The sequence below is a fragment of the Saccoglossus kowalevskii genome, chromosome 8 (assembly GCF_978046115.1).
Source record: "Saccoglossus kowalevskii chromosome 8, keSacKowa6.1, whole genome shotgun sequence".
NCBI lineage: Eukaryota > Metazoa > Hemichordata > Enteropneusta > Harrimaniidae > Saccoglossus > Saccoglossus kowalevskii.
In genome coordinates, this window is record NC_140648.1 from 12,039,593 (window position 1) to 12,066,796 (window position 27,204).

At 35.4% G+C, this 27,204-nt stretch overlaps 2 protein-coding genes and 1 long non-coding RNA gene across 3 annotated transcripts; 2 read left to right on the plus strand and 1 right to left on the minus strand.

Moving 5' to 3' along the window:
- LOC100375687 (uncharacterized) lies at nt 1-16,140 on the minus strand. The gene is made up of 8 exons (XM_085502174.1): nt 15,956-16,140; nt 9,058-9,905; nt 8,118-8,414; nt 7,331-7,426; nt 6,853-6,984; nt 4,490-4,594; nt 2,845-2,974; nt 1-2,164 (listed from the first exon to the last, which is right to left on the minus strand). Exons 2-8 carry the CDS (start codon nt 9,884-9,886, stop codon nt 2,113-2,115), a joined length of 1,641 nt encoding a protein of 546 aa, XP_085358300.1. The 5' UTR covers nt 9,887-9,905; nt 15,956-16,140; the 3' UTR covers nt 1-2,112.
- LOC146739308 (uncharacterized) lies at nt 10,108-10,914 on the plus strand. The gene is made up of 2 exons (XR_014930150.1): nt 10,108-10,295; nt 10,789-10,914. It is a non-coding gene; the product is annotated as an uncharacterized LOC146739308 (long non-coding RNA).
- A 14-nt stretch (nt 16,141-16,154) lies between the features above and the next one.
- LOC100375835 (uncharacterized) lies at nt 16,155-21,489 on the plus strand. The gene is made up of 6 exons (XM_002738958.3): nt 16,155-16,295; nt 18,187-18,410; nt 18,881-19,017; nt 19,318-19,488; nt 20,072-20,322; nt 20,811-21,489. The coding sequence occupies exons 1-6, from the start codon at nt 16,179-16,181 to the stop codon at nt 21,090-21,092; spliced, it is 1,182 nt and encodes a 393-aa protein (XP_002739004.1). The 5' UTR covers nt 16,155-16,178; the 3' UTR covers nt 21,093-21,489.
- Nucleotides 21,490-27,204: the final 5,715 nt, after the last annotated feature.

Consider the following 27,204-nt stretch of genomic DNA (forward strand, 5'->3'; position numbering starts at 1 on the left):
TGTGTTTCAAAATATATGCTTTTATTTTGCACAAGTTATAATAGAAAAATAGCGTTAAAACTATATCACGCAAATAATTACAGTGTTCTCCCCAGGAATTTAAACCACTGTGGCGGCCTAATTTGCATATCATTTACATAATAATAGAAATTTACCAAAGCACATTTACACCCACACAATAAACAACATATATTTTCAAAAACAAAGTGGCAGATATTTATTTGCTTTACACAGTGTTATAAACACTTTTATTTTGGGCACTTTTGTAATATTAATGAGCTCCGTCACAGTGCAAATATTTTTGTTTGGAGTCAAAAAATTACGTTTCACAACTTAGAAGAGTTTGAATTTAAAAATGAAACATTCTCAAAATGCAAATACTGCAGACTAAAAAGAAACAAATAAATTGTGAAAGATTAAATGAAACTCATCTGAAACGTTCCAGCCAGGATTATGTTCAAGACTTTCATGATCTTATTTACTACAAAATTCTCCTCCAAAAAAATCGACCACGTAATTATTTGGCGGATTGTTGGTTATTATTCCGACCATCAGCTTCTACAACGTTTACATTTACAATAAATGAACGAACAAATAACACTTCCAAACAATCATCAAAGTTACGGCGTGACATAACTTACTTCGCGATGTTATACACCGGTTATACCAATAATTCCTCTTACTCGGTCATGATGCCATGCAAAAATTAAATACTTCTTTTTTTATATGAATAAAACGTAAAATTTTAACTAGTTTTATCGGGAGAAATTATTTTTGATCACTCGATCACTTCGTGAAAAACACAGACCCGCCATGATAGCTGTGACGCGTTAGTTGACCGCATATGTCCTTTGACCCGGTGGGTCAAAAACGCCATTAACCAATCAGAATGCCGCATGGTAATGCCGGTAGAACCCGAAGTTTTCCGAATGATCGTGATCATAAAAATTACATTGCGGAAGTAAAGCGATGTCGTAGCACGATGTGTTGGTATGGATTTTAGATGAAACCTGCATGATGGTATTCGAAAGAGGTGATTAGCAATTTTTGAAAGGTAAAAGAAGTCTTGAAAGAAGAATTTTTACATGATTCACGATGATAACAGTTCAAATGTATTTTACCCAATCACGCAATAAACACCTTGTTTTTTCTTGAGTAGCGTATTAAACTGATCGTGAACTCCGCTTTGCCCATGTTACATCGGGGTGGAATTGATTTTGAATGAATTTTAGCTATCAATCTAAAGACTGCATCTATCATCAGAAAATATTTACTTACAAACAAAGAGGTGCTAATTTTACAAAATTGACTTGTATTGTTTAAAGCCGATACCACATCGCACGACTATGTCTTTTGTTTACAAGTTATTATCCACGACTGGCAGGATGCTTGTCGGTCGGTACGTAAGTATAATAACAATATGACAATAGTCGGACGCGTTTCCGTGGTGGTCGCTATTTTTGAGTGCCGGTCGGGCCGACCAGCGTGACGAAATCCCCAATGAAAAAAGCACTGTGGCGGTCTTGCTAATCACCGTGGCGGTGTCAGACCGGTGTGGCGGCAAATCGAAGCACTGTGGCGGGACCGCCACGCTGTTTACATCCTGGGGAGAACACTGAATTAACTAATATAAGTTAGATCTATAATAAAAGAATTTTGAAAACTCTGTGTTAAGTTAGAGATAAAATTTACCTGAAAAGCTAACAAAAATATTTCTCAGGTTTATGGTGTAACATTAAATAAGAGTATCACATACAGGTAATAAAAACTTTGTGGTTAGTGACAAAAAACATGTAATGCACTATGGGAGTTTTATTTAAATTACTTACTAAATTACTTACTATCGTACATAGGAATATAGTACTACTTGTACAGATTTCACATTAAGAAAAGGGGAAAAACAATGTAAATTCGGCAATGTGAAAACAACATCTTTGAAAGAGAATACAGGTTATTGACCACTTTATTAACACTGTTAATTGTGAAAAAAAGCAACTATTCTTACTATAGTTTTTTTTTTAGATACACTAAGTTTTCTATTTTCTGGCAGATGAAAATAGAAAAAACTAACGTGTCTTCATAATTCGAACCATTCTAGTTTGTGTAGATAAATTAGTCTGTGATCAAGGAGTTGAGAATTTTGATTTCCTCTTCATCACTCAAGCTGTTTCCATGACAACACATGGAAGAAAAGAAATGTTCAAGATAATGTCAGTGATGTTGATATTTATCCCAAAGTAGATGAGGGCATGAATACTCGATTTGATGAATACCCCAAATGTATCGACTGAATCTGTATTTCACAATTATGACTGTTCCAGTAAATGTAACCTCTACAATTATCTCATGTGAGCAACTTAAAAGCAAAGTTGCACATTCTACGAATGTACATAATTGACTGAATTATCACCCAAACCCATCAGCATACAAAACTGACACTAGCACAAGTATGCACATGGCAAGTTGCACGCACTTCTCTTCATCAACTTTTGATCTTGAGATAACACAAAACCAGTTTTAGAAATCTACTGTATTGTATCTGTTTATAAATATCTACTGATACAAGAATCCTGAGGTGATCCCACAAATGTTATCACACCAACATTCTATGTTTGACAGTCGGCCAATTCTTTGAACATGCAAGTCTACTTTTGTCACAAATCACAAAAATAATCCCATAAAATGTTTTCTGTATTTGTAGCAATGGAAAGTTAATGTTTATTTGATCCAAAATTAATAAAGAAATTATAGAAAAATATAAATAACTTTTGATAAGGGGAAAAAAAAGGCATTCACAATTAACACAAAAAACAATTTCTAAGAAATTGAAGTGATGATACTTACTCCATGGGTGTCTCCAAAACTAAGGGTATGTTGTCAAAACGTGGATCATTCATGATATGACGAAAACCAGACAAACCTATCTTGCCCTTGCCAATGTTCTCATGTCTGTCTCTATGACAACCAAGTTCCCCTACAAACAAACAAGAGGTTTGTGTTACATTGTATTGTGTACAAAATCTACAGGACAGTGGGAGACCCAGAGAGTATACCAGAAATGCAGCGATGAAGCAATGCTATTACCTATAGAAATGCAGCGATGAAGCAATGCTATTACCTATAGAAATGCAGCGATGAAGCAATGCTATTACCTATAGAAATGCAGCGATGAAGCAATGCTATTACCTATAGAAATGCAGCGATGAAGCAATGCTATTACCTAAAGAAATGCAGCGATGAAGCAATGCTATTACCTATAGAAATGCAGCGATGAAGTAATGCTATTACCTATAGAAATGCAGCGATGAAGCAATGCTATTACCTATAGAAATGCAGCGATGAAGCAATGCTATTACCTATAGAAATGCAGCGATGAAGCAATGCTATTACCTATAGAAATGCAGCGATGAAGCAATGCTATTACCTATAGAAATGCAGCGATGAAGCAATGCTATTACCTATAGAAATGCAGCGATGAAGCAATGCTATTACCTATAGAAATGCAGCGATGAAGCAATGCTATTACCTATAGAAATGCAGCGATGAAGCAATGCTATTACCTATAGAAATGCAGCGATGAAGCAATGCTATTACCTATAGAAATGCAGCGATGAAGCAATGCTATTACCTATAGAAATGCAGCGATGAAGCAATGCTATTACCTATAGAAATGCAGCGATGAAGCAATGATATTACCTATAGAAATGCAGCGATGAAGCAATGCTATTACCTATAGAAATGCAGCGATGAAGCAATGCTATTACCTATAGAAATGCAGCGATGAAGCAATGCTATTACCTATAGAAATGCAGCGATGAAGCAATGCTATTACCTATAGAAATGCAGCGATGAAGCAATGCTATTACCTATAGAAATGCAGCGATGAAGCAATGCTATTACCTATAGAAATGCAGCGATGAAGCAATGCTATTACCTATAGAAATGCAGCGATGAAGCAATGCTATTACCTATAGCATATTTGTTTTATTATAAGCACACCTCTAATAGAAGCACAAATACAACAGAAAATGCCCATTATGTCATATCAGGGATTTTTTTAAATAAGGGAACAGGGGCCATGGCCATGGCCCCCTTACCCTGAGGAGCAGATCTTCTGGCAACCATAAAATTCTCATTGACCAAGGATCACATAGACCACAGTCTTTAACTGTGACCTGTCTGATAGTAATTTTGGCCCCAAGGAAGCCATGCTCAATTTTAACTTAGAATTATCAAAAACTCTACACCCTGGTAGGGAGAACCCTATCTCCCCCACTTGGTGGCTCTGCTGAATTGCAGTTCTCCCTCTTGCAGTTTTTTTCTAGAAAAACTCCTGACATATCATATGCTAAATTCAGATATGACCTTTTTTGCTCATAAACACACGTCTGTTTATTTAACCAAGCATATGTGTTACTAAAAACACAAAAAATTAAACCAATATATGCAATTGCGACTAAATTCAGCATTGTTGAATGTTTAGCCTTACCCAGAGAATCATTCAAGTGTACAGCCTTCAAATACATTAATCCAACAATATTCTCAAAATTACTCATCACATCATTATAGCCTTCTAATGTCTGAATATTATAACCTATGGAAAACAAATATATCAGCATTACTGTGAATCAAGAGAAAAATTGCTTAATGAATGCTTATAATCCATATCCCACATGACAAATAAATCATAGAATAGGTTGTATAAAAAAAATTAATAAAATAATTTCTGATGTTTAGATTTTGGTATTACTATAGGCATGGAAGGTAACAATGGAAGGAGCCACGACACCTCTCAAGCGGCCACTTAAAGAGATGCAGTTTACCTGACAGATATTTTAATTAGTTAATTAGGAAACCAAGATGACTTCCCTTGTCCACAAAACTATATATTTTCGGAAAGCTTATAGTATGAATTTTAAAATTGTATTAGTATTTTTTTATGGACACTGTAGTTTGAAATATGCACAAAAATGTGCTTTTTTGGTCAAAAGTGATTTAAAAAAAATTAGCTTCTAAACCATGCTTCTGTTTCCTGTCAAAATTGGTTTATGGGTACATCTGTTTACTATGAAGAAAGTGCCGTCTTGAAAACTGTCTACCAGTTGTCAATTTTGCAGGGCAGCAGCTCAAATTTCACTGCTTCACGTTTATGCATAAATTAACACCCAGGCTAGTTGTCTGTACGATTGTTGTAACACTGTTCAACCAAAAACAATGCCCCCGACGGCGTTTTGAAGATAAACACATTGTCAATCATTTGTGAAAATTTCAAAACAAAAGGTCAAAGCGTCTAGGAGCTATTTAGTTATAAAGCTATAAAGTTCTGGGTTGTGCGCTAAAAAGAAGCTGAGATAATTGCTAATTTGCATAACAATTCACTCAGTAAGAAGTTTGCTAATGCTCATAATTAAAATGGCTGTAACAGGTCCAAATTTAAATGTATTTTAGTTTTATTAAAAGTTAAATATAGTGCATAATATGGAGAACCCGTCATTTCTTTTTTTCACCATGTTTCTTTTTTATTATTTATGTACAGCCTTGTTAAATCTTACTAAGCATTCAAAAAAGAGAATATTTGTACCTGTTTTCTATATTTTAAAATCGTCTTTTGAGTATGTTCCACTATTCACAATTCTACAAAATGTTAACAGTCTACAGCCAAGACTGTTTGTAAGCAAAGCAAAAAAAAAAATTTCACTCCCAAGTGCCCACGAACCTGCATCTCTACCTTAACTGGCATATTTCCTTTTGTTTCAACCCAAGTTAATCCTGATAAGGACATTGTCTAGCTCAACTTTGATGTCGATGATAGTTTGCGATTGTTTACACAAGTAACGAGTTAGCGGAATATGATATAACCTCGCCGATTTTTAACGTGAGCATAAAATATATGCGCATTATGAAACTACACATGCGCACTCGGTTTGTTTAGGTGTGAAAGGTTAAAATACGCATTTCACAACCAGAAATACAACAGATGAACGTTTAATTTCACAGATTTCACACGTTTCCATTATTAGCAATTGTAACAAGAACAAGATTTCGAGCGTCTACAACAAAAATTCCTAAAAACCCCTAAAAAATATTATCGCAGAGAAAGTGTCTAGGTATGCCCTTCTTTAGATACTATCTTTTCTGGTGGTGTTCACGGTGCCCGGTGGTCGAAAATGTCAAACAGTTTCGGGCGTCAAACCCACGCACTGATGATGGTACCATTAAATAATGCAATCGTTATTGTCACAGGCAATCATTGATTAAGTCTCATCACCGTTACAAATACCAAAAATTCACGATAGTTCATTAGTTCTTCCTCGATCGGTGTTATATCTGCCAATTGTGAACAAACATTGACAAACGATCATAGGGTAAAGCTAAAATAATAGGCTCATGGCTCCTTCTGTTAGTACCTTCCATGCTATAAGATTATTACGAAGATACCTCAAAGTATGCACGAAGACAGTACAGCGACAGTATCGACCAACACCCAGCGGAGGTCGATGCGACAGCGTACTGTCTTCGTGCATACTTAGAGGTATCTTCGTAATAACCTTATTATTATACCGGTATATCTTTTCCTACCAAGGATACATCATGGGAATGCCGAAATCTAAAAAGTTTAGAACAGAATCAGCAAACTTCTTTGTATGAGTCCGGTCAAACCCTGGTGGCAGCCATGTTTGTTTTTATTATTAGAGGACACTTACACGTGTAATCATTCCATATATGAAATTTGCATTTCCTAATACGGTAGGATGAAAATACCCCATAAAATACCGCAAAATTATGGCACACTGTAACTGATGGCGTTACGATGACAGATGTATAATAATAGGTTCTCAGAGTCCACATTACCTGCAGCAAACATATGACAAGTATCCAAACATATACCAATGCGTGACTTGTCTTTCACTCTGTCTATGATGCCCCTTAGTTCCTCAAACTTTCCACCAACTGTGTTGCCTTGACAACACATATTTTCAATAACTATGAAAAAAACCAAATATGTTGAATTTAGTTAGTGCGGGGAAAAAAATATTACAAAATCTCACCATGTCATTACCAGACCTACCACAATGTGACTTTCGTCGTTGTGGCCTTTTACAAGTTTGACATCTCATTGTGACCTTTCAATGACAATGTAATGTCTCGCCATTGTTACCCTTCATGACCACTATGACATTTCAGTATCGTTATCAATTCACTTACTTACCAGTAACGACATCCTGTGTTTTGTCATGGGCTTGGCTGACACTCTCACCAATTCACTTACCAGTGATGACATCTTGTGTTTTTTCATGGGCTTGGCTGACACTCTCACCAATTCACTTACCAGTAATGACATCTTGTGTTTTTTCATGGGCTTGGTTGATACTTGCACCAATTCTATCAAGACACTCCTCTCTTGGGATCTCACCACAAGATGATCCTGTCAACAAAAGCAGTAATTCAACTGAACCTCTCACATTGTATTTCATGCGACATTAGCCTTTAGGAAGTTCACTTTGCCCGTACAATTGTGTCTAAAACAGTATTTCCATACATGTGATGTTTGCATAAAGTTTAATTGATAATGAGATATTACCAGCACCGTACCTAGGCATATAGTGAGTTGAATGCTGCATATATGTCTATGAACTCCCATATATGTAATGTTTGCATAAATTTGAATTTGTAATGAGATATTAGTCACATCATCCCTAGGTGTTTTTGAAAATACCATAACAAATTTGGAAATTCTCAGGAAATTGTATCAATATGACACAACATTCTGATTGGTTAATAACAGACTTGACCTATCAGGTCAGAGGATATTGTTGCAGGTCAAATCTTGAAGAAAATCATCATGGTGGAAAGTACTTCGCATGATACAATCGAAAACAAAGATAATGATGAAGATCTTGGTAATTTTTACAACATTTCTTTTTCTTCATTGTAAAAATGTTGTGGAAATCAATGATGATGCAACTCATTTCGTAATTTTTTTAATTTTTTTATGGGGGTGCTTTACTAACCTTCCACACCTTGAAAATCATGATTTTGGAAGCTAAGTCGAATGAGTACTGTATACAAATGTGATTATAAACAGAGCAATAAATCATATATAATCTACTACTCACCTGGATGGAAATTAAACATGGACAAACCAAGACTCTTGCATCTCTCCAATTCTTCCACAAGAGTACTCCGACTCTTCTCCAGAATCTCAGGATCAGGTGATCCACAGTTCATTAGATAAGATCCATGTGGTATGATTAAATGGGGAGGAAAGTTATACTTCTCACAATTCTTTTTGAACTTTTCCACTGATCCTTCTTTTAATGGTTTGGTGACCCACTGTCTCTGTGATCTCAAGAACAAAGCGAACGCCTTAGCGCCGATGTCAACAGCATTGATCACAGAATTTTCTATGCCTCCTGTCAATAAAATTAAAAAAAATCTGATGAAAACACAAAACTATAAGCATATGCCTGATTTTTTACATAACACAGAAATGCAGAAATTTCTGGAGAATGTGCAGAAATACACAACAAAACTTTTAGAAGAACTACCAGCACAAACTCATAGCATAGCAATTGCATAGCATTGGGGTTAATGGCATGTATGCTCTTATTGATATTTGCAAATTGCAACTTTTTTGGAAAGCTTTTACTCGAAGATGAAAACTTTGCTTTGCTACTTGTTGGTTATTTTTTGTAATGTTTATTTTATTTTTTGTATACAGTTTGCTTTCATAGACCTTGTTTACTTTTCTTTTGTCAAAAAAGAATAACAAAATAACAACAATGTCCCTGATAGGTCATACATCCTGATACCTATACATGACCCTGCTAGGTCACACATCCTTGTACCTATACATGACCCTGATAGGTCACACATCCTGGTACCTATACATGACCCTGATAGGTCACACATTCTGGTATCTATACATGACCCTGATAGGTCATACATCCTGGCACCTATACATGATCCTGATAGGTCATACATCCTGGTACTTACTCATGACTCATTCATGAGAAATTTGCTTCAATTTATCACATATAAGAGACCGCTACATACCTGCAATGGATGTATGAGCTCCAACAAATTTCCTACCAGTGTTCCTATGCAACACTTTATCAAGTTTGAGACTGGTAGATTTAATCTGGTTGTCATCAGCTTCTACTTTAATGGCAGCATTATTATCACTGGGTTGTCTGTTCTGATCAGTGAGAGTGACATTTTTGTGAAGATCATTTGATATCACTTGTTCCACTGCTTTTATGGGTGACTGCTCACAAAATGTTTGTTTGTTATCTAGACCTCTCCAAACTCCACGAGTGTTGTAAGGCTTAGGGGATGTGGGAACTGAGGAAGGTGGAATGGTTGAAGAACTGACTTCCTGAGGCCTTTCAGTTTTCACTTGTTTTGCATCAATCAGTGTATCTTGGGTATCCTTGATTTTTTTTCGTGGCCTACCTCGACCCCTCCTTGCAGGTTCCCCTATGTCCATATTGGTTTTTGTTTTCTTCTTTGGATGGCTTTTCAAGGTTTGAGAAGAGGGTCTTTTCTGTGTTATTTTTTTCCCAGTCGTGGGCGATGTTGCTGGCTTTTTTCCAGAAGTCTTATTTTCATGTTGATTTTTCTCTGGTGTTTTTTGTTTTGGTGATGACTTTAATTTTTCAGGTGATGTATTTTTCTTAGGAGAAAACTTTTTTCTCTCAGGGGAAACTGTTTTTGGCGAGACCTTTTTTTTCACAGGTGATGTAACTTTCTTGGCTGTATTTTTGGGTGTATTTTTAGGTTTTTTGGGTGTACCTTTGACAATGGCTGATGCTTCACTGACTTTACTCTGCTTTCTTGGAGTAGTTGGCATTGTAGTCGCTGGCTTTCTCTTTTTTTGCGGCATGTTTACTTAGATCACCATTCTGCAAATAATGAAAAATTCATTGTCAATGTCTTCATTTCCCAATCTGATTAAAATCTGATGTAGTGTACGGGCTTTAATTATTTTGGCTATAAACTTATTTTAATTTTATTACTTTTGTTATTAATGCCCTTTTATTTTATTTTATTTTATTATTTTACTTTGATTTTGATTTTGTGATTTTTTTAATTCCGCCCTTCCTACATCTGAGCCGATGCCTATGTAACGAGATTTCAACGAGACCCACTATCGACGATTTTAGTCAACGAATCACATACCTCCTTCTATAGCGCACATGATGACGTCACCGGGCGGAGTCGGGTGGCAAACACACTCAAATAAAATGGCGGATTATACCGACGTTAGCGACCGAGAATAACACGGCTTTTCGGTAAGTTTATCATTGTCAAATGCAACGAAAGTCATTTTTATGTTAATATTGTGGCTCGAATGGTTCGACTTTAGATCGTTATTTTGCATAGTTATTCTGGGAGTGACGATTTTGTTTCCGCCGTTTCGACCGAACACCAGTGTCTTTTTCCAGTCGCCTGCCCTGGAGACGGGTGATGTTTTGTTGACGATCGGGCCAACATTGTCTTCGGTATTGAAACCGTAGCTGTAAATATTCATCAAATTGTATCATCATTTGTACATTATACAATAACTCTTTATTAAAGTAATTGAGCTGATTTGGACTGGAATAAAATATTTTTTATTGGAACACATCGCAATTGATCAGGAAATATTTTTTTGCTCCAATTTTCTGCGTTGATGCCGTGGGCCGGTGACCGTTATACAATTTAAATTCAGTTTGCATTGTTTACTATAGCTGTTTACAGTGTTCTAATCATTACGATTTACTTATTTTTTTGCTTCCATTCTAGATAATTATGCTCAGTGATGTAAAATTGAAGCGATGACTGAATGAACGAACCTTGGTTGGCGAAGATGTATCTGGAAGTGTACACATTTGTTGGAAGTGAAAAAAATATTCAATGTAATGACAAAAATTGTAAAATGCCGTGGAATTTCTTTTGCAAATAAAAATATACTAGCAATTTTCTATTAATGGTTTATTCAAGTGGGCAAAATATAATGTACAGAAAGATTGCCCGTAGAGTATCGCTACACTGAAAAGTAAGCAACCGACAGCCTGTATAAAAGGGGGGCTGTGATTGGCTGTTACTTATGCGAGATTTGAACAGGACTTACATAGGCGTCGGATCAGATGTAGGTAGGGCAGAATTAAAAAAAAATCACAAAATCAAAATCAAAGTAAAATAATAAAATAAAAGGGCATTAATAACAAAAGTAATAAAAAATAAAATTAAAATAAGTTTATAGCCACAATAATTAAAGCCTGTACACTACATCAGATTTTAATCAGATTGTTCATTTCCTAATTTACAAAATTTATAGTTGTCCTGGACTGGCAATAGTCACTCACTCTGGCCTAATTTGACATTTTCACCAAACACAAAAACATATATGGATTAATGCATTTCAAAAAAGTAATCAGGGGTTTTTCTAGAAAAAAAAACTGCAAGATGGAAGCACTGCAATTCAGCAGCGCCACCAAGTAGCTTTTGAAGTTAAAATTGAGCATTCTATGGCTTCCTTGGGGCCAAAATTACTATCAGACAAGTCACAGTTGAAGACTGTGGCCACATGTGATCCCTGGTCAATCAGAATTTTATGGTTGCCAGAGGATCTGCTCCCCAGGGTAAGGGGGCGCATAGCCATGGCATGGCATGAGGGCGCTGCGCCCCAGTTCCCTTGTTTAACTCCCTGGTAATGTTTGATGAACTATATACCAGACATCCCAAAGAAAAGGATTAAACAATTTCATGCAATTACAGAAGAAAGCAATGACCTATTTAAATGTGTCAATTAGTATGGTTAGTATGACGATACCGTAGTTAAAATCACTAGAGTCGTGTTTCAATTATCTGACTGCACACATATCGAATAATATATTTTTGTACATTTCTTATGTGAATATAGAATTCACATAAGTCTGATGATAGGGCTGTTACCAAGCAGAATACCATATATTTAGGCCAGGAAAAAAAAATTCCCTGTTTCTCGTTTCATAGAAATTTTAAAATGAGGCGATATTTTTTTTTTTTTTTTTGAATACTGAGCTAAAATAGGGGAAATTTGGGACAAGTGCGAGTACAAGCGCATTTTGGAATGCTTTAGAAGGAAAAAAAACGTTCGAGGCGCATAGTTCAAAATGATGCGCGCGGAAACGAGAAACAGAGATATTCTTTTTCTCAGCCTTACTATATACCTTTAGTTATTTGTATCTACATACTTTACTTACTACTACTCAATTAGAAGTGCATTTCCAATACAAAAGCAGATACAGTATCATTTGAGAGTTTTAGCTGGCTTTCAACTGGCTTAAAATTAGGTAACATGAAAGGTAGTAGGAAGGAGAGAGGACACTAATTTACTACAGAAACGGAGCAGTCTATAGTCTACTCGCACTGGAAAACAACTACCGGTAGTATTTGTTTACGGACCTCTTTCATCTCCTACTAACTTCCATGAAGTTAATTTAGCTTGTTTAGAAAACCATTATACTAATATTTGCTCTGTTACATGCATTAGTTTATGCGTTTGCTCAAATAATAATAATAACATTATTGCCTCCTTGTAAATAATTTTACATTTGGTAAAATATAAATATGATATTTTATGAAATGTGATAGAATTCATGTAAATAAATGAATAATATTAGTTCAAGAGCCTCATTGTTGTGCATATATATTTAGCTTTAATTAAAAATAATGTTAGTATAACTACAAATGTACTTGAAAGTAAATATGTGAATAGATTTTTACTGTCTTTCATCTTTGATGGAATTTTTATTTTATTAAAGAATACTTGTCATTCAGTATCATATTTCTGACAATAGAAAGTGTTCCTCATCTCTGATCAAATTGTCATTACATCTTTGGCATATTTACTAGAGTTTTTCATTGTGTGTGTCTACCTTTTTCTATTCCCAGATTGTGGTTGGTAATTCTAAATTTTGTATACCATTTCGTTTTCCCACAGTCTAGATTATTCAAATATATCTCTAACTTGTAGTCTGTTTTACATTTTGCATAAGTTCTCAGTTTACACTTTTCGTTTGAAATATGTTATTGATTTGACTTTTTTGTTTTCTACTAAGAGATTTTTTTTGCAAAATTGATTGTATTGCATTTAAAAAAATTTAACCATTTATATTTTATGTTGTTGTATTCTAGGAATCCGTAAGCCTGTTTTGTTAGATTATCATGTGAGAGTTCCTTTATGTGCAGCTAGTATTTAATGATATTGACCTACCTCTGCTCTAGATGCCATGTTACAAGACTTACAAGGATTTAGCTTAGAATGTACTTTCGACTGAGTTCAGTGGTGGTGTTCACGTTAGGTGTTCACGTGTGTGAACAGTCAGGGTAGAATCGGCACGTGCCAAAAAAAACTTTATCCCGATAGATGCTCAGGACTGAAACTCGGCATGTGCCGAGATTTGCTGCCTGGACACTCGGACCGAAATCACGCCCTCTGTGGTAAATTTAAGAGCATATACTTATTAATAGGATACCCAGGATACGATTATGCAATAAAGATTATTATTATTACTAGTATGACATGACGATGAAGGGTAGTGCATCTAGATATGGTTGAATGCTGTATTAATGAATGAATGAATGAATGAATGAATGAATGAAATCAATGCAAACCATCGTCAGAGACGCATATTTATGGGCAACCGGTTTTCTTGAAATTCTACATTGACGTAAAAAAATAATTGTTTTTCAAATCTTCTTCGCCGTTCATGTGCACGATGAATAGTTTAAATGCCATAATAGTAAATGAATATAATTTCAATAACACAATTATTGTTATCATATGCATATTGTTTAGGTCAAATAACTGATCGAAGAATGAGGGTGTGATTTCGGCACAAGCCGAGTGGGTCCCAAGTGGGTCCCAACTAACATGACCGCAACTGCTGTAATCTTTTTGCAAGCACAAATAATTAAAAATTCTGTGAGATCCTGTAATGCGAAGGTAGCAAATGCTTGATAAGAGCATAATGGAAAGAAGTTACATAATTGGTACATACTTTGGTTTTTTATCTTAATTATTTAACTGGGTAACAGAAAATCGTATTTAGAGGTTTATATCAGGGCATACGTGCGAAATTTATATATTTTTTTTTTAATTTGTTGGGAGAATTGAACGTCAAACCATGGAGCTAAAAAAAGGAGACTGAACTGGTTTTAATCCTACTTGAGTCTTTTGTTTTAAGCTGATTATTCTTTTGTGTATACGCGCCTTTCATGTCAATGACTTCTGCTGGCTGCCGTCACACTGATTATTCAGCCGTCACCGCTTTCCTGAGGTGTAACGATCATTTTTGTTCTGCGCAGTTGACGTCAAAGGTCGGTGAACATGCGCGTAGTGGTAATTATGGAAGAGTGTTGTCAGTTCTACAGGTCTGCGTTTGAGTCATGGAAATCGGACGGGTTTTCAGCAAGTTATTACAATGTATGTGGTTCTCGTAATGTCGAAAACATTGCTCACAAGAAATTGATTTTAAAATAAAATACTTGGTCGCAGATGATAAAATTACTACCGATATATAGTGTTTTCCATGTACTTTCCAACAAGCTTGAATTGAAGTTCGAGCTCCCATAGCCAAATTCACAATCACGTTTTTCATTTCTGTTCATCTGTCCTACTTCCTGTGTGGGCCCTCATAGACAACACGTGCCTTGGATAAACGACGCGTTAAATTTGAGCTCTGGTACCGTAAATTCTATTTTTTTCGTAAAATCTTTTCCCGCGGACGCCGAAATTTAGTTAAATAGTAAGCTGACCTCTTCTACGTCATGCTAGGGTAGATGCCAATAGCGACATATCATGGCCAAACCGGCAATCGCCGATTGAATTTGACATGCGTTGCGTTGCGTTAATTTGTGTTGATAGCTCATATTAATGGATAGGGGATAGTTATATTGTGGCGGGTTGGAAGTTAACGATACTTTGTTCCCCACTACATTGATTCCATCACAATTACTTGTGTATTACACATCACCAATTTAGAAGTTACTGTGTAATTCTGGCCATGTTTTTTTCCTACTTGAGTCGTTATAAAAAAAATTTCGTCCCTCACCCTGCTTTGTAATAACGACCGAACTCATCCGAGAACGTCCGATCATGACTAATTAAATATTCACGTCCAGTAATCCCCCCATAAACCTGTCAAGTGTTATCTGTTGACCAAATAGTCGGCAGAAGTCATGGTAACAATAGCATCAAAGGGAGTTCACTCTCCTTCTTTTTTTAGCTCCATGGTCAAATCAAGAATGTTTTTAAAACATGTAGATATCAACTATCAACTATGCCCTTGCATTACTCTGCCGTCACATTAGAATAAATTGCAGTCAACTCAGACCAGCCGTTCTTTTTTGTGCATGTAACGCCATTGGCGAGTTAGAACACAGGGAGTTGGACAAACTTATGTATTTTAATAAATTATTAAATAATAAATTGTTATATAACTTTTCTTTTTTTATTTCAAGTAATCACTGATCCTTGTTTATACCACTCTTTCCTTTATCACAACTTTGTTACGCGCTAATGTTATATGCAAATTTATGTAATGTAGACACGCCCTATTATAGTAAAATATTGATAAATTTATATTTTATAAATATATTTTACTATAATAGGGCGTGTCTACATCGCGCGTTAAAATTTGCATATAATATTAGCGCGTAACAAAGTTGTGATAAAGAAAAGGGTGGTATAAACAAGGGGGGGTAAAAGAAAAGTTATATAACAATTTATTATTCAATAATTTATTAAAATACATAAGTTTGTCCAACTCCCTGTGGTTAGAACACAGAGAAAACCGGGATGGCGCCTGGATCTTGACATTCAAATGATTTATCGGTCATGATTGGCCGTGCCACTCTGAACAGACAGCAAGTCCAAAATGACATAAAATGGAAGTAATACTTCAAGTTCAGACAAAATACGTACCAGTGAGTGACATTCGACGATACTGCAAATCCACAGACCGATTTTACCAAGTACTGATTTTGTATTCGCAAGAAAAACGATTCAGTCATCGATAAGAAATACCATACACACAACCCGTCAGATTTGGAAGCTGTTTGTTTTCGTTGGCGCCCTAACCACGTGTCACCAATGGTTCACTGTCAACTTTGCCCTTTTGACCTCTTGACAAAGAGTGATTGCAAAAATGACTACCAGAATGCTACAATTCATTGGAGCCGAACTGTCGCCATATACAGCCAAAGTAAGAGCATATCTTCGCTATAAGAAGATTCCGTTTGAACCAGTTCAATGTACGCTAGAGGTAAGCTACGAACTTCCGCTCAAGAAAAAAGAAAGACGCACTACACTACGCCCCCTATAGCCTAACTTCGTTTTGTTATCAATTTTATTATAATCTGACGTTATATCTGATATTATGTCCAGTCAGTTGAGGGATGAAAATCTAAATAAATTTATCAATACTATTTTTATTGATTTTTCCCGATTTTTCGATAAAATCGATAACAAAATTAATAAAAAAATACCGGTAGTACCACAGGGAGCCCAGGAACTATGATCAACTGTACGCACTACCTATGGGGGGGGGGGGGGGGGGGAGTTATCGGCTGGTATCTAGTGTAAGAAATACCGGTAGTTCTTACACTAGACACCAGCCGATAACACCCCCACCCCCACCCCCACCCCCACCCCCCCGCCCATAGAGTGCGTACAGTACAGTTGTACAGTGCGTACAGTTGTGGTTTGGGTTTTTAATGTGTTCATGTAAAATAGTCTTATTTCTACAGTCATTGTGTGGCCAGAGTTCTGCTTAGGTTGTCAAGTATGCAGGTCACTCATTAATATTAACTGGCAGTGTGCATACTAGTATTGTACATCTATTGCAAAGTCCAAATTCTAATTTTCATGTGAACTACTGTAGAATACTTTATTTTCGCTTAGAATTTATTTTCGCTATTTTTGCTGAACGGATGATTCCGTGAAAATAAAATCCAGCGAATATATTTTTTTTTCTATATTTCACATTAAACTCATCAAAAATCAGTGAAAATAAATTCCATACGAAACGCTCAAAAAGTCTTTTCAGCGAAAATAAAGTATTCCACAGTATGTAAAAACGGGGGAGTCAGCACATGTGGCATGTGGCATGTGGCACGGGGCCATTTAGAATGGGGCTTGGAAGATCAAATGTGTGGCAAATACATGTATATTTTTATTTATTCCAGTAGGGTATATATGTAAATTGAATTTTGTAGTAACTAACTTATAAAGGAGACTCATTATTGACCTGTTTTCATGAAATCTTTAATGCAAAGACAGGTTGAATAAATAAAAATTCATGACTTGAATATATGAAGAAGACATTAGTTGGTACACATGTTTTTTGTCTTTTACAAAATAGTTTGTTTTATGTTTTTGTTCATAGAACTACTTTTTTTTACACAAAACATATGTTATACAAAGGTCTTAGATAGGTACCAGTATGTATGATTGTGGCAAATTATTAAAAAGTTCTGATGAGTATTGTTTATTTTTTATGAAATAATGCTTTAAAGCGAGAGGGTCGTCACATGCGCACACGCTGGAATTGAGTCCCAAGCGATGATAACAACACATGCTAAAAACTTAAAGGCTCATGGGTAGCGCTTGTAAACAAAAATACACTATGGTCATCTGACGCATGCGCAGGTGACAACCCCCCCCCCCTCCTCGCTTTAATATAAATTCCTCTGGAAATTGTTCAAAAAATATCTAAATGAACTATTTTTTTTTAAATATTATTTTCTAATGGGTGAAAAACCTGAAAAAGTTGATAATTTGAGTCTAAATCAATAATTATGTTACATTTTTGAAAACAAAATAGTGCACATTCACAACCTTAATGGAATTCACAGATACAGAATTCCAGAAGTCATTTTGGTGCCCTGACTAAAGACTCCCAATATAATGTCTGGATTGTTTCAGATTTATGCTATCTGAGAAAATTAAAGCAGTTTAATTTAGTTTTTTATAAAAATAGCTGAACATACCAGTATATTATTGTTTTCATTTATAAACCAATTTTTGAGTTTCTGCTAACCACTTTTAAATTTAAAATTGTAGTCTTTGCTCATTTACAAATTATGTAATCACTCACGTCGTTGGCAGGAAAAATGATGAAGCTTATATTTGACGCGATGTGTCATCTGTTTCAGGTAATGCAGAAAGTGGTGAAACCGGGCATTGGATGGAGTGTTGTACCCGTTGTGGTGACGCCAGATAACAAATTCATACAAGACTCCACAGATATCATAAATAACTTAGAGAAACAACATCCAACCCCGTCAATATATCCCAAGACACCGCGACAGAGACTTGTTAGTCTTTTACTGGAACTCTACGCTGATGAGTGGTTGTTTATCACCGCAATGCATTATAGGTAATTTTAGAGTCATAATTGGAGATGAAAACAAAAGTATAAATTAATTCTGACTATAGAGTGTGATAAATAAAGTTCTTCTGTAAAAACACATGCAGGTGTAACCTTGAATATGTTAACTTCACCCACTGTAGCAGTGGCGGTGGCAGCACAGGGGAGGGAAGAACCAAAAAAATTATTGGGGGAGGGGGCGTCGCCCCTCCAAAATCAAACTGAAACTTATTGTGTCAGCAAAATTTGCCCCTCAAAATGTGGGAAATAGCGTTTCAGAAAGTCTAGATTTCAAAGTTTGTAAGGGGGAGCATGCCCCCGGACCCCCTAGTAAGGTGGCACCTGCGACACGAGGTAGGTGAGCAGAGCTTGTCCCCTCATGCATACTGTTAACATACTTTTAACATTCATTAAATTGACCAAACATACACACAGAAAGACAAACTTCTCTAATTAAAATGTCTTGAAAATGTTTACAGGTGGAACTTCAATGAAAATTCAAAATTCTTGAATGTAGAATTTGGGAAAAACTCATTTCCAGGGGAGCCTGCTGACATCCAGGAAGAACGAGGACGAAGAGTGTATTCACGATTCAAACAAATGTGTCCCTTTATCGGTAGGCGTATGCTAAAATTAAGTTTTCTATATATTTAGCTGTGCTGTCATCGAAAATGACAGACATAGCTGTTGGTATAGGTGATTTTTTCTGTTGTTATCATCTTCCTGCATCAACTTTTTTTTCAAGCGACTTCTTCATGAAAACTATTGACTCTATTGCTTTTATACTTGGTACAGATGTTCTTTGGGTGGATCATTTTGTGATCATATTTTCAATTCTCTATTTTTAATGAATATATTTGTAACTTATGGTCCAAAGCTTAATTAATCATATGTAATTTCATTTTATTGATTGTAGGCATCAATGAGGAAACCATACCTGAATTAGAAAAAGGTTATATTAAACTACTAGATGTCTTATCAGTTCATCTCGATAAGTACCCATACCTGCTGGGATACCAACCCTCCATTGCTGACTTTGCTGTGTTCGGCCAATTATATGCAATATTTTTCAGAGATCCAGCACCAGGTATGCCATCTATATTCTCACCACACACACAAAAACACCTGATATTTATACTACTAATGTTTAATGCCTAAATCAAATTTTGTTTATATTTGTTTTTCTACCGATTGGTGTGTAACACCTCAGTGTTAACCAATTTACTTATAACTTGCAGGCATGATAAGATGAATATTAATTAACTTGTTCACTGCCACTGACTAGCTTTGTAACCATCCACAAAATAGTTCATCTATGATTTCAAAATTAAAGTTTCATAAAAAGTGAAGCATATGCATGACAAATTTAATGAAAATTATCAGACACTACAGTTTTACAGTAATTCATCAAAACTTGAATGATGTTTTTTTTTTTTCAACTTACCAGGGGAAATAAAAATACTGTAAAATACTTTATTTTAGCTGTGATTAATTTTTGCTGAAAAGAAATTTTGATTTTTTTTGTATAAAGTTTGTAAAATATGGGGGAAAAAATGAATAATGTATTTTGCAGTATATGGCCTGATTACAGCTGAACAAAAGTAAAAGCCTTTTTCAACATAAGAAACATAGTTTCTGCATTCACTGGAAAATGTATGTTTTTGTTTTAGGTTTAATTATGAAAACAAGAGCTCCTGTTGTGGCAGCATGGGTTGAAACCATGAATCAATTTACAACAGAAAGTAGACAGTATAACCATACAGTTGTTGACGGCCGGATAGTGAAACAAGAACCGGAGCACACTGACTTCTTGCCAGATGACGAAGTGCCTGAAACGCTCAATCATATTCTCGATACTATGTTTACCAATCAAGGAGCAGTGTTGATTGACACAGCCAATGAATTGACCAATTACTTGAAGGTAATAATTATTCACTGTCATCTTCTATAAAAGAGTATTGTATTTTTTCATTTTGAAATTGGAAGAATGCATGCATTCAAATTTTATGTAAACGAATCAGGTATCTTACAGTTATTGTATATGTCACTTGGAACCACTTTTGAACACTATGCATAGTGACAACTGTGACAATTCAACAATAATGACTGTTTAACATTTTCTTACAAAATCTAAGATTAAAATTTCCGGACAATCAATTAGAAGAAAAACAATCTCTGAGTAAACAGAATTAGCGTAATGTCCAATAAAAAAAAAAAGTATTACCACAAATTTTTAAATTGTGCTTTTATCCAAAAAAATTATATTACACGTGTGATGCACATAAATATTTTTTTCTGGGCCATTAAAAAGTCTGAAAGAGGAAGTGGAGGACATACGGAAAGAACAAAATCATCATGTAAAAAAAAAAACTACCAGATTGTTGATTCATATTTTATGTTTTATTCCAGGAGAATCCCGAGGAAGATGATATTCCCAGGCAGATTGGAATGCACACTTTCCATATCAACAGTGCATCAAGCAAGCGAGCTATATTCCCCTACCCTATCTGGATGTTACAAGGCATAACAGACTATTATCATGGACTGTCTTCAATCGATAAATCAAGCGTAGATAGATTTTTAGACAAGTTCAAAGGCGGAAGAGAATTGTTGAATGTAGATCTGAGTCAGTGTCGAGTGGAGCGAACCAATGTTCATTTACACAGGGCTATCGCAAATGCCAAATTGTGAAATCACTAAAAGTATATGTACATGTATATGGTAAACTGATTTGACTAATTGAATGTCAAAATTTAATTTAGTTTCTTTCTGACATACATTTTTTTTTAACTTGATCACACCGTACCATATATTCAATGTGAGTCCCATGTTACGTAATCAGGCATGTGTGTCTCATACTCAATACACTGTATATACACAACTAGTCAGTAAGTAAGAAACGTTTTAAATGTTTTTGGTGAACCAGTTCATATACATAATGATTTCCAATTGGTCATCCGTAAAATACATTAAAATAGAATTCTGTTTTTTTGTTTTCAATAAAGAAAACATAGAAATACCAAATTATCATTATAATATCTGTCGATGGTAGGAGTTTACTAATAAAACGCATATGTATAAAGTGTCACTGAATAGTTTCCTTTATTCTCATGTATTTAAATAAAAAATATTTTGTAGAAATCTAAATTATCATTAGCAAAGTATCAGTACAGTGCTATTGTATAGCGTTGTTGTAGGAGAGGATTCTGTGAGACTAAAATCAATAAAGATGTTACCATCATTTATTTTAAGGATTATGAACAATATGGTTACATAAGGAAAACAAGACTGGAATTTGAATAATGGAGAGTAACAGCAGAGTTGACCTTTAGTGAAAGTGTTATTGTCCATTGCTAGATTCTATCTAACTAAAAGTTTTCTCCGAATAGAATACATTTTACAAAACAATTTCAACATGGTTACATTGTGCATATGTTTATGAATACAACTATGTAATGTTCACTGTACTTCAGTGACTAGTTAACAAGAATTGGTAAATAACAAAGGAAACTCTGTGATCCTCACTAAATGATAATCTACAAACATCTGAAGGGATTACTCTCCACTTGAGGTTTGGTGTTCTGATGACTAACTCTAGAGGGCAGTATTGTCTTTCTTTTTGTGAACTACAGAGGGCGCTATAATGCATTAATTTGATAGAATAAATATTGCTAGCACAGTTTTATAATCTGAAGGAATTTGACTAACATTAAAACTTATCGAAAGATTTCATGACTTTTAAGGTAAACTTTAATTAATGCTGCTCTCAAAACTTTAAAAAAAAAGTATAATTAAATTACTTTTCACACAAACAATGTGTCACACACTCGTGAAAATGGTAAAAAGTTTTTTTTTCAGGTACAGGTGTGGTGAAAAAATGTTATGTAGTTATATGATGTATTATTCTAACGAATACTATTTATTTTTATGAAATAACCGTGGAAATAGTTCTAAAAAGATTATCTCTAGTGAGTAAAAATGCCCGAATGTTGATGACGCTTTGGAATGTTTTCGCTGATTTGTGTTTCCTGTCGAAATTTCGAGTTCCAGTATAGATACTACTTAAACCACTCAATTTTATATCATGTTTTGCTATAAACTCTTGACATTTTACGGGAAACCGCCAGATAATACTGACGTCAGCATTGACATATCGCTGTTATGATGTCGGCATTGGCGTATCGCTATTATAACACCAGCATTTCGGCGTTTCACTGGTAGGCCCCACTGTGTCGATATCAGGCGTACCATTTCCTTTATGATTCGTTTTTTCATTTGGTAAAGTGTATTGAAATTATTGATACGTGGCGATGGGCTTAGTAATTCAGAGCCCAATTCACTGAAGCCATTTTCCATATTTTCCTTCATAATTAACGTAAATGTAGATAAGTTATGAACTCGTCATCAGGGGACCAGGGTATTTACAATTGAAATTTGAAAGGTAGTTATGAACATTTCTGAAAAGTGTCTTGTTGAAGTTTCGATGACAAAACATATCTTCCCAAACAAGAAGTGTTGAACATGTTTGTATAAGTTGGCGTTCCATGAAAACGAATCTGGCAACTGATTTTGTTAAAAATGATATTCACAATTCACAGATATTCAGATTCAAATATTTTTTATGGTTATGATTTGTTTGGGTTATATTTGATACTGTCGATACTGATATCTTACTTGATCGATTGAAACGTTGTATCACCGGTGCAGTTCATTCGTGTTTTTAGTTAATACCTGGCAATATATCGGGTGTTCCCGGGGTCTGTAATGGGTTATATTTTACTTAGTATGTACACCTCCCCACTCTGGTATCATTGAGCGCTATGGTCTTTCATGTCTTCTTTATGCAAACGACATGCCGGGCCCTTTGAACCAAATTCTATGAATGACCGGATAATTTGGCCAATTGCATTCATGCAGTCATGAACGTATATAAATAAGTTGAAACTAAATGCTGACAAAATAGTTCGGAATATGTTGTCGTTGTTAGTCATGATGATACATTGGTTTCGGTGATACACAATGCACGTGACCTTGGTGTCATTTTTGACAATGAGATGGTGATGCGCGATCACATTGCATACATTTGTCATCTGCAAAGAATATCACAAATTAGGAAATGTCTATCCATTGAAACAACCGAAATGTTGGTACAGGCCACTGTCAGTTTAAGAACAGATTGCAGTAAAAAATATGACTATATCACTCCAATTATTTGTTGCCTGTAAAATTTAGAATAGAGTTCAAGATCTTACTACTAGTGTTTAAACATTCCTGGTAGGCGTCAGTGTATATGAATGACATGTTGATACAATATGTACCACTGAAATATGGGTTACGTCCCTCTAATCAGTTGTTGTTTGTTCTACCAAAACCTAATTTTTCAACTTGCGATGATAGGACGTTTTCTGTTACTGGCCCACGTTTATGGAACAACTTAACATACGCTATCAAATACAGTACAACTATTTGTAATTTACAGAACCTCAAAAAAAATATTTCAAAAAAGCTTTCCGTGATTAAAAATGCATTGGTAGTTTCGGACTTAGTGTCACAATGTATATGATTATTTTTTGCTTTTGTATTTATTTCATTTTGTTGTCATGTGCCCTTGGTTAGTTAATTAATGTTAAATGTGTAAATCTCAAAACATCTGTATAGCGTTGTCAAGAGTTGACAAACTGACCCCCCTCCCCACATGGACTGTTCTAATATTGTACAAACTACCATATAACAACTACAAATACATAATTAAAGGAGTTACATTGGAAATTTATCCGTAATATCCGTAATAAATACATAAATGAACGGATTAAATTACATCAAACTGACCATGTGTAGCGTAGCGGACTCGTCATACTTCTGAATAATTGACTAACGGATACGAATTATGGGGGACTTCAATTATTAATTACCCGTCTACTGAGCAACCCTTATCATGATAAAAGATACATCTCCGTCATGGAGTATCTGTAAGTTTTGTGGCAAAATGCACCCAGTATATTGTAAAAATTTAGACGGACAGCGGAGCACTTTTTCAATGAATTGACACCCATTTTTTTCTTCTTGATGGCATATACGTTTAACATTAGTTGTTACTTGTTGGACATTTTTAAAACCATTTCCAGCCAAAATAAACAGGGAAGGTCCACCAAACAACAAAATTACTCACATTAAAGAAAGTGCTATTGGGTGCTTCCGATCGATCTACTCACAAATTGAACTATTGTATGAACATCAATGTGATATCCACTCATTTCAAAGCGTTTAGTATCAATGACATAAAGGGTTGTCTATAGAGATAATTATAAAATTCCAGGAGTTTACATTCAAAATGTCGAAGCACTGGTCCAGGAGTATATGACTGTAAATAAACGAAGCGAACTGATTTCTCATTAGTAGTTGTTCAGTTACTAGGACATTGACTTGATTAATCACTGCCTTAAATCCAGACACTGTGCGGTAATGACAGATACACATGTTTCTACTTGACAAAATAAGTTCAAGACTGCATACGGGTAACACCGACGTTATTTTACTTGCAGCACATTACTTGAGGACGTATGAGCTACATTTTCTCTCTCACATTTTTTTGTTTTTTTTTTCCAATTCATAAAATATCCGAGCCAAAATTGATTTTTGTCATTCCAAATAAATTAGAGGGAAATGTTGGGCTGTGAATGCAATGTGAATGTAAATGGCTGGGATATTAGTTTCAAAATATACGTACTAGTATATGCATACGCGATGTGATATGACATACTACCTTGTGTTCACTCATTTGATATAGCTTTGGCCATTCGGTATAGCAATATTAAAAAGTTTTTTTTTTTTTTTCAAAAAGGCAGATCATGCTTGTCATATAATTTTAACTACAAGTAAACTACTATTTCATTCAGAAAATATAATATGAAATGGAATAAAACAGATCAGGCTAACAAATATCAAACTATATGGCTGAGAAAAAAAAGGCATTTCTGGTCCTGAGATGGAAATGCATTTCAGTTTTACAATGGTTTGGTTGAAACTCAAACAATAAAAGTTATGAGCGGCCTCTTTTAACTCACGCCCTCGCTGGCCAGAAAACGAAGAGGGCCCCGGTCCACTTCTGTACCATGTAGTGTTATTAAATAACTCAGACCCGGACTTTCAGGATAAAGGTGAATATCCAGATTTATTATCAGCCAACAAGTAACGGTACATCATAATACAAGTCGAATATCCGAGCGCTCCCGAGATAACCCGAAGCAGCAGGAGGCTATAAATAGCTCACACAAGATATATGACTGATATCACTGATAATGTCATTCTGGTTAGGGTTGCAATATCTGAATGGGTTGATTATCTATACCACGATAGGTCGTCGAGGAAAAGTAATCGAAATATAATAGTATATAGTCATGCGACTCAGTGGTGGTTGTTTCTCTGTCTGTCATATGTTTTGTTAAAACGTCGAAATCGATTTATTGTGAAGTTCTTATATTGTCACACGGTGCAACAAAAGACTTAGCGACTGCTCACTAATCACTTCCCTCTAGAAGTCACCAAGTTTAATTGCATTAAAGTCTTTACCGTGAATACAAAGCAAAACGTAATTACCATTTTAAATTCTTTGGATCGGGGTTGAATTGGCATGAAATTTATTGGTTTATTTTATTAGGGTTAAAGGTCAATGTTTGTATATATCGGTTAGACATTTATCACGATTAATCATAGTATGGTGCGTTGTTATATGACGACTTCATGAACATTCCCGGGATAATCTACGTACAAAACGTCAATGCAGGGAAACGGAAAGAAATTGTCTCCGAATGATCAATCAGTCAGCATTCGCTCCCCGGGGAAATGATATACGTCCGGGTAAAGGCATCCCCGATTGAGATACAAGATAACTCGCTGTTCAATAGTTTATAGGGGGACTGTGGTTCAATGTAGGGCACGTTCAAAACCCTTTTGATTTGAATGCTTGAATGACCCAGCATACACCTCTCCATATCCAAGTAATCCGTAGTCTCGTGGGGCCTGTGCTGTCTGATTTTGAAAAGAAAATATCGAGCGAATGTTGGAATGTTGTCAAGACGGTCTGAAACTCATCTTCGGCTGAGCAAAACTGTCGAGAATGTCTAACAGTCTGATGGACGATGGTATAACATGTTTAGTGATGCAACACAGTTTAAAGCGCGGCGGTCGTCGCGCAGCGCGTGTTCGAATTTCATGTAAACAATGGTAAATAAACAATGTATTTTACACGCGTTGTATACGTCGCTATGAGTCCCATATCGGACAGGAAGCGGTACGACGACAGTAACATACAAAAGTGAAAACCAAAATATATATACATTGTATTATAAGACTGACCAATAGAAACTCTGGAGAGAGGTGAGATGATACGTTTCCAACACAAAATATGACAGACCAGCTTCTCAGGAAAAGATGATCGTACAGATGGAAATTACAGAAACAAGTAAATTTATAATAAAACCGCCATACATTGAATAACGTTGCTGCAACTGTGCTATAAAGAAACAATAATTGTAGCTCAAACCTCGATCTCCGAATACGCAAATATTAGCCGGGGTACTTTTAAGTTCGGAACTGCCGCGGCGTCACCCCCCATTTTACATGGTGAAATAAAAGGAACCTGTCATATTAGTTATTTTGGAACATTTCTTTTAATAACTCTTTTAAACCTTACACATTATTATTACTACTACTTGTACTATGATCATGACTAAAATGAAAGAATAAACAGGTTTCGCGTTCCAGTTTCCTGTAACTATTTCCTGTTCTCTTTGTTGGGGTACTT

What these genes read in the sequence shown, in the direction of transcription:
- LOC100375687 (XM_085502174.1), bottom strand. Translation starts at nt 9,886, where the DNA reads ATGCCGCAAAAAAAGAGAAAGCCAGCGACTACAATGCCAACTACTCCA. An exon ending in AACACAAGATGTCATTACTG is followed by an intron (nt 6,985 to 7,330) that starts GTAAGTGAATTG and finishes TTTTTTTCATAG; the next exon opens with TTATTGAAAATATGTGTTGT. An exon ending in TTGTCATATGTTTGCTGCAG is followed by an intron (nt 4,595 to 6,852) that starts GTAATGTGGACT and finishes TGTTTTCCATAG; the next exon opens with GTTATAATATTCAGACATTA.
- LOC100375835 (XM_002738958.3), top strand. Translation starts at nt 16,179, where the DNA reads ATGACTACCAGAATGCTACAATTCATTGGAGCCGAACTGTCGCCATAT. An exon ending in CAGTTCAATGTACGCTAGAG is followed by an intron (nt 16,296 to 18,186) that starts GTAAGCTACGAA and finishes CATCTGTTTCAG; the next exon opens with GTAATGCAGAAAGTGGTGAA. An exon ending in ATCACCGCAATGCATTATAG is followed by an intron (nt 18,411 to 18,880) that starts GTAATTTTAGAG and finishes AAATGTTTACAG; the next exon opens with GTGGAACTTCAATGAAAATT.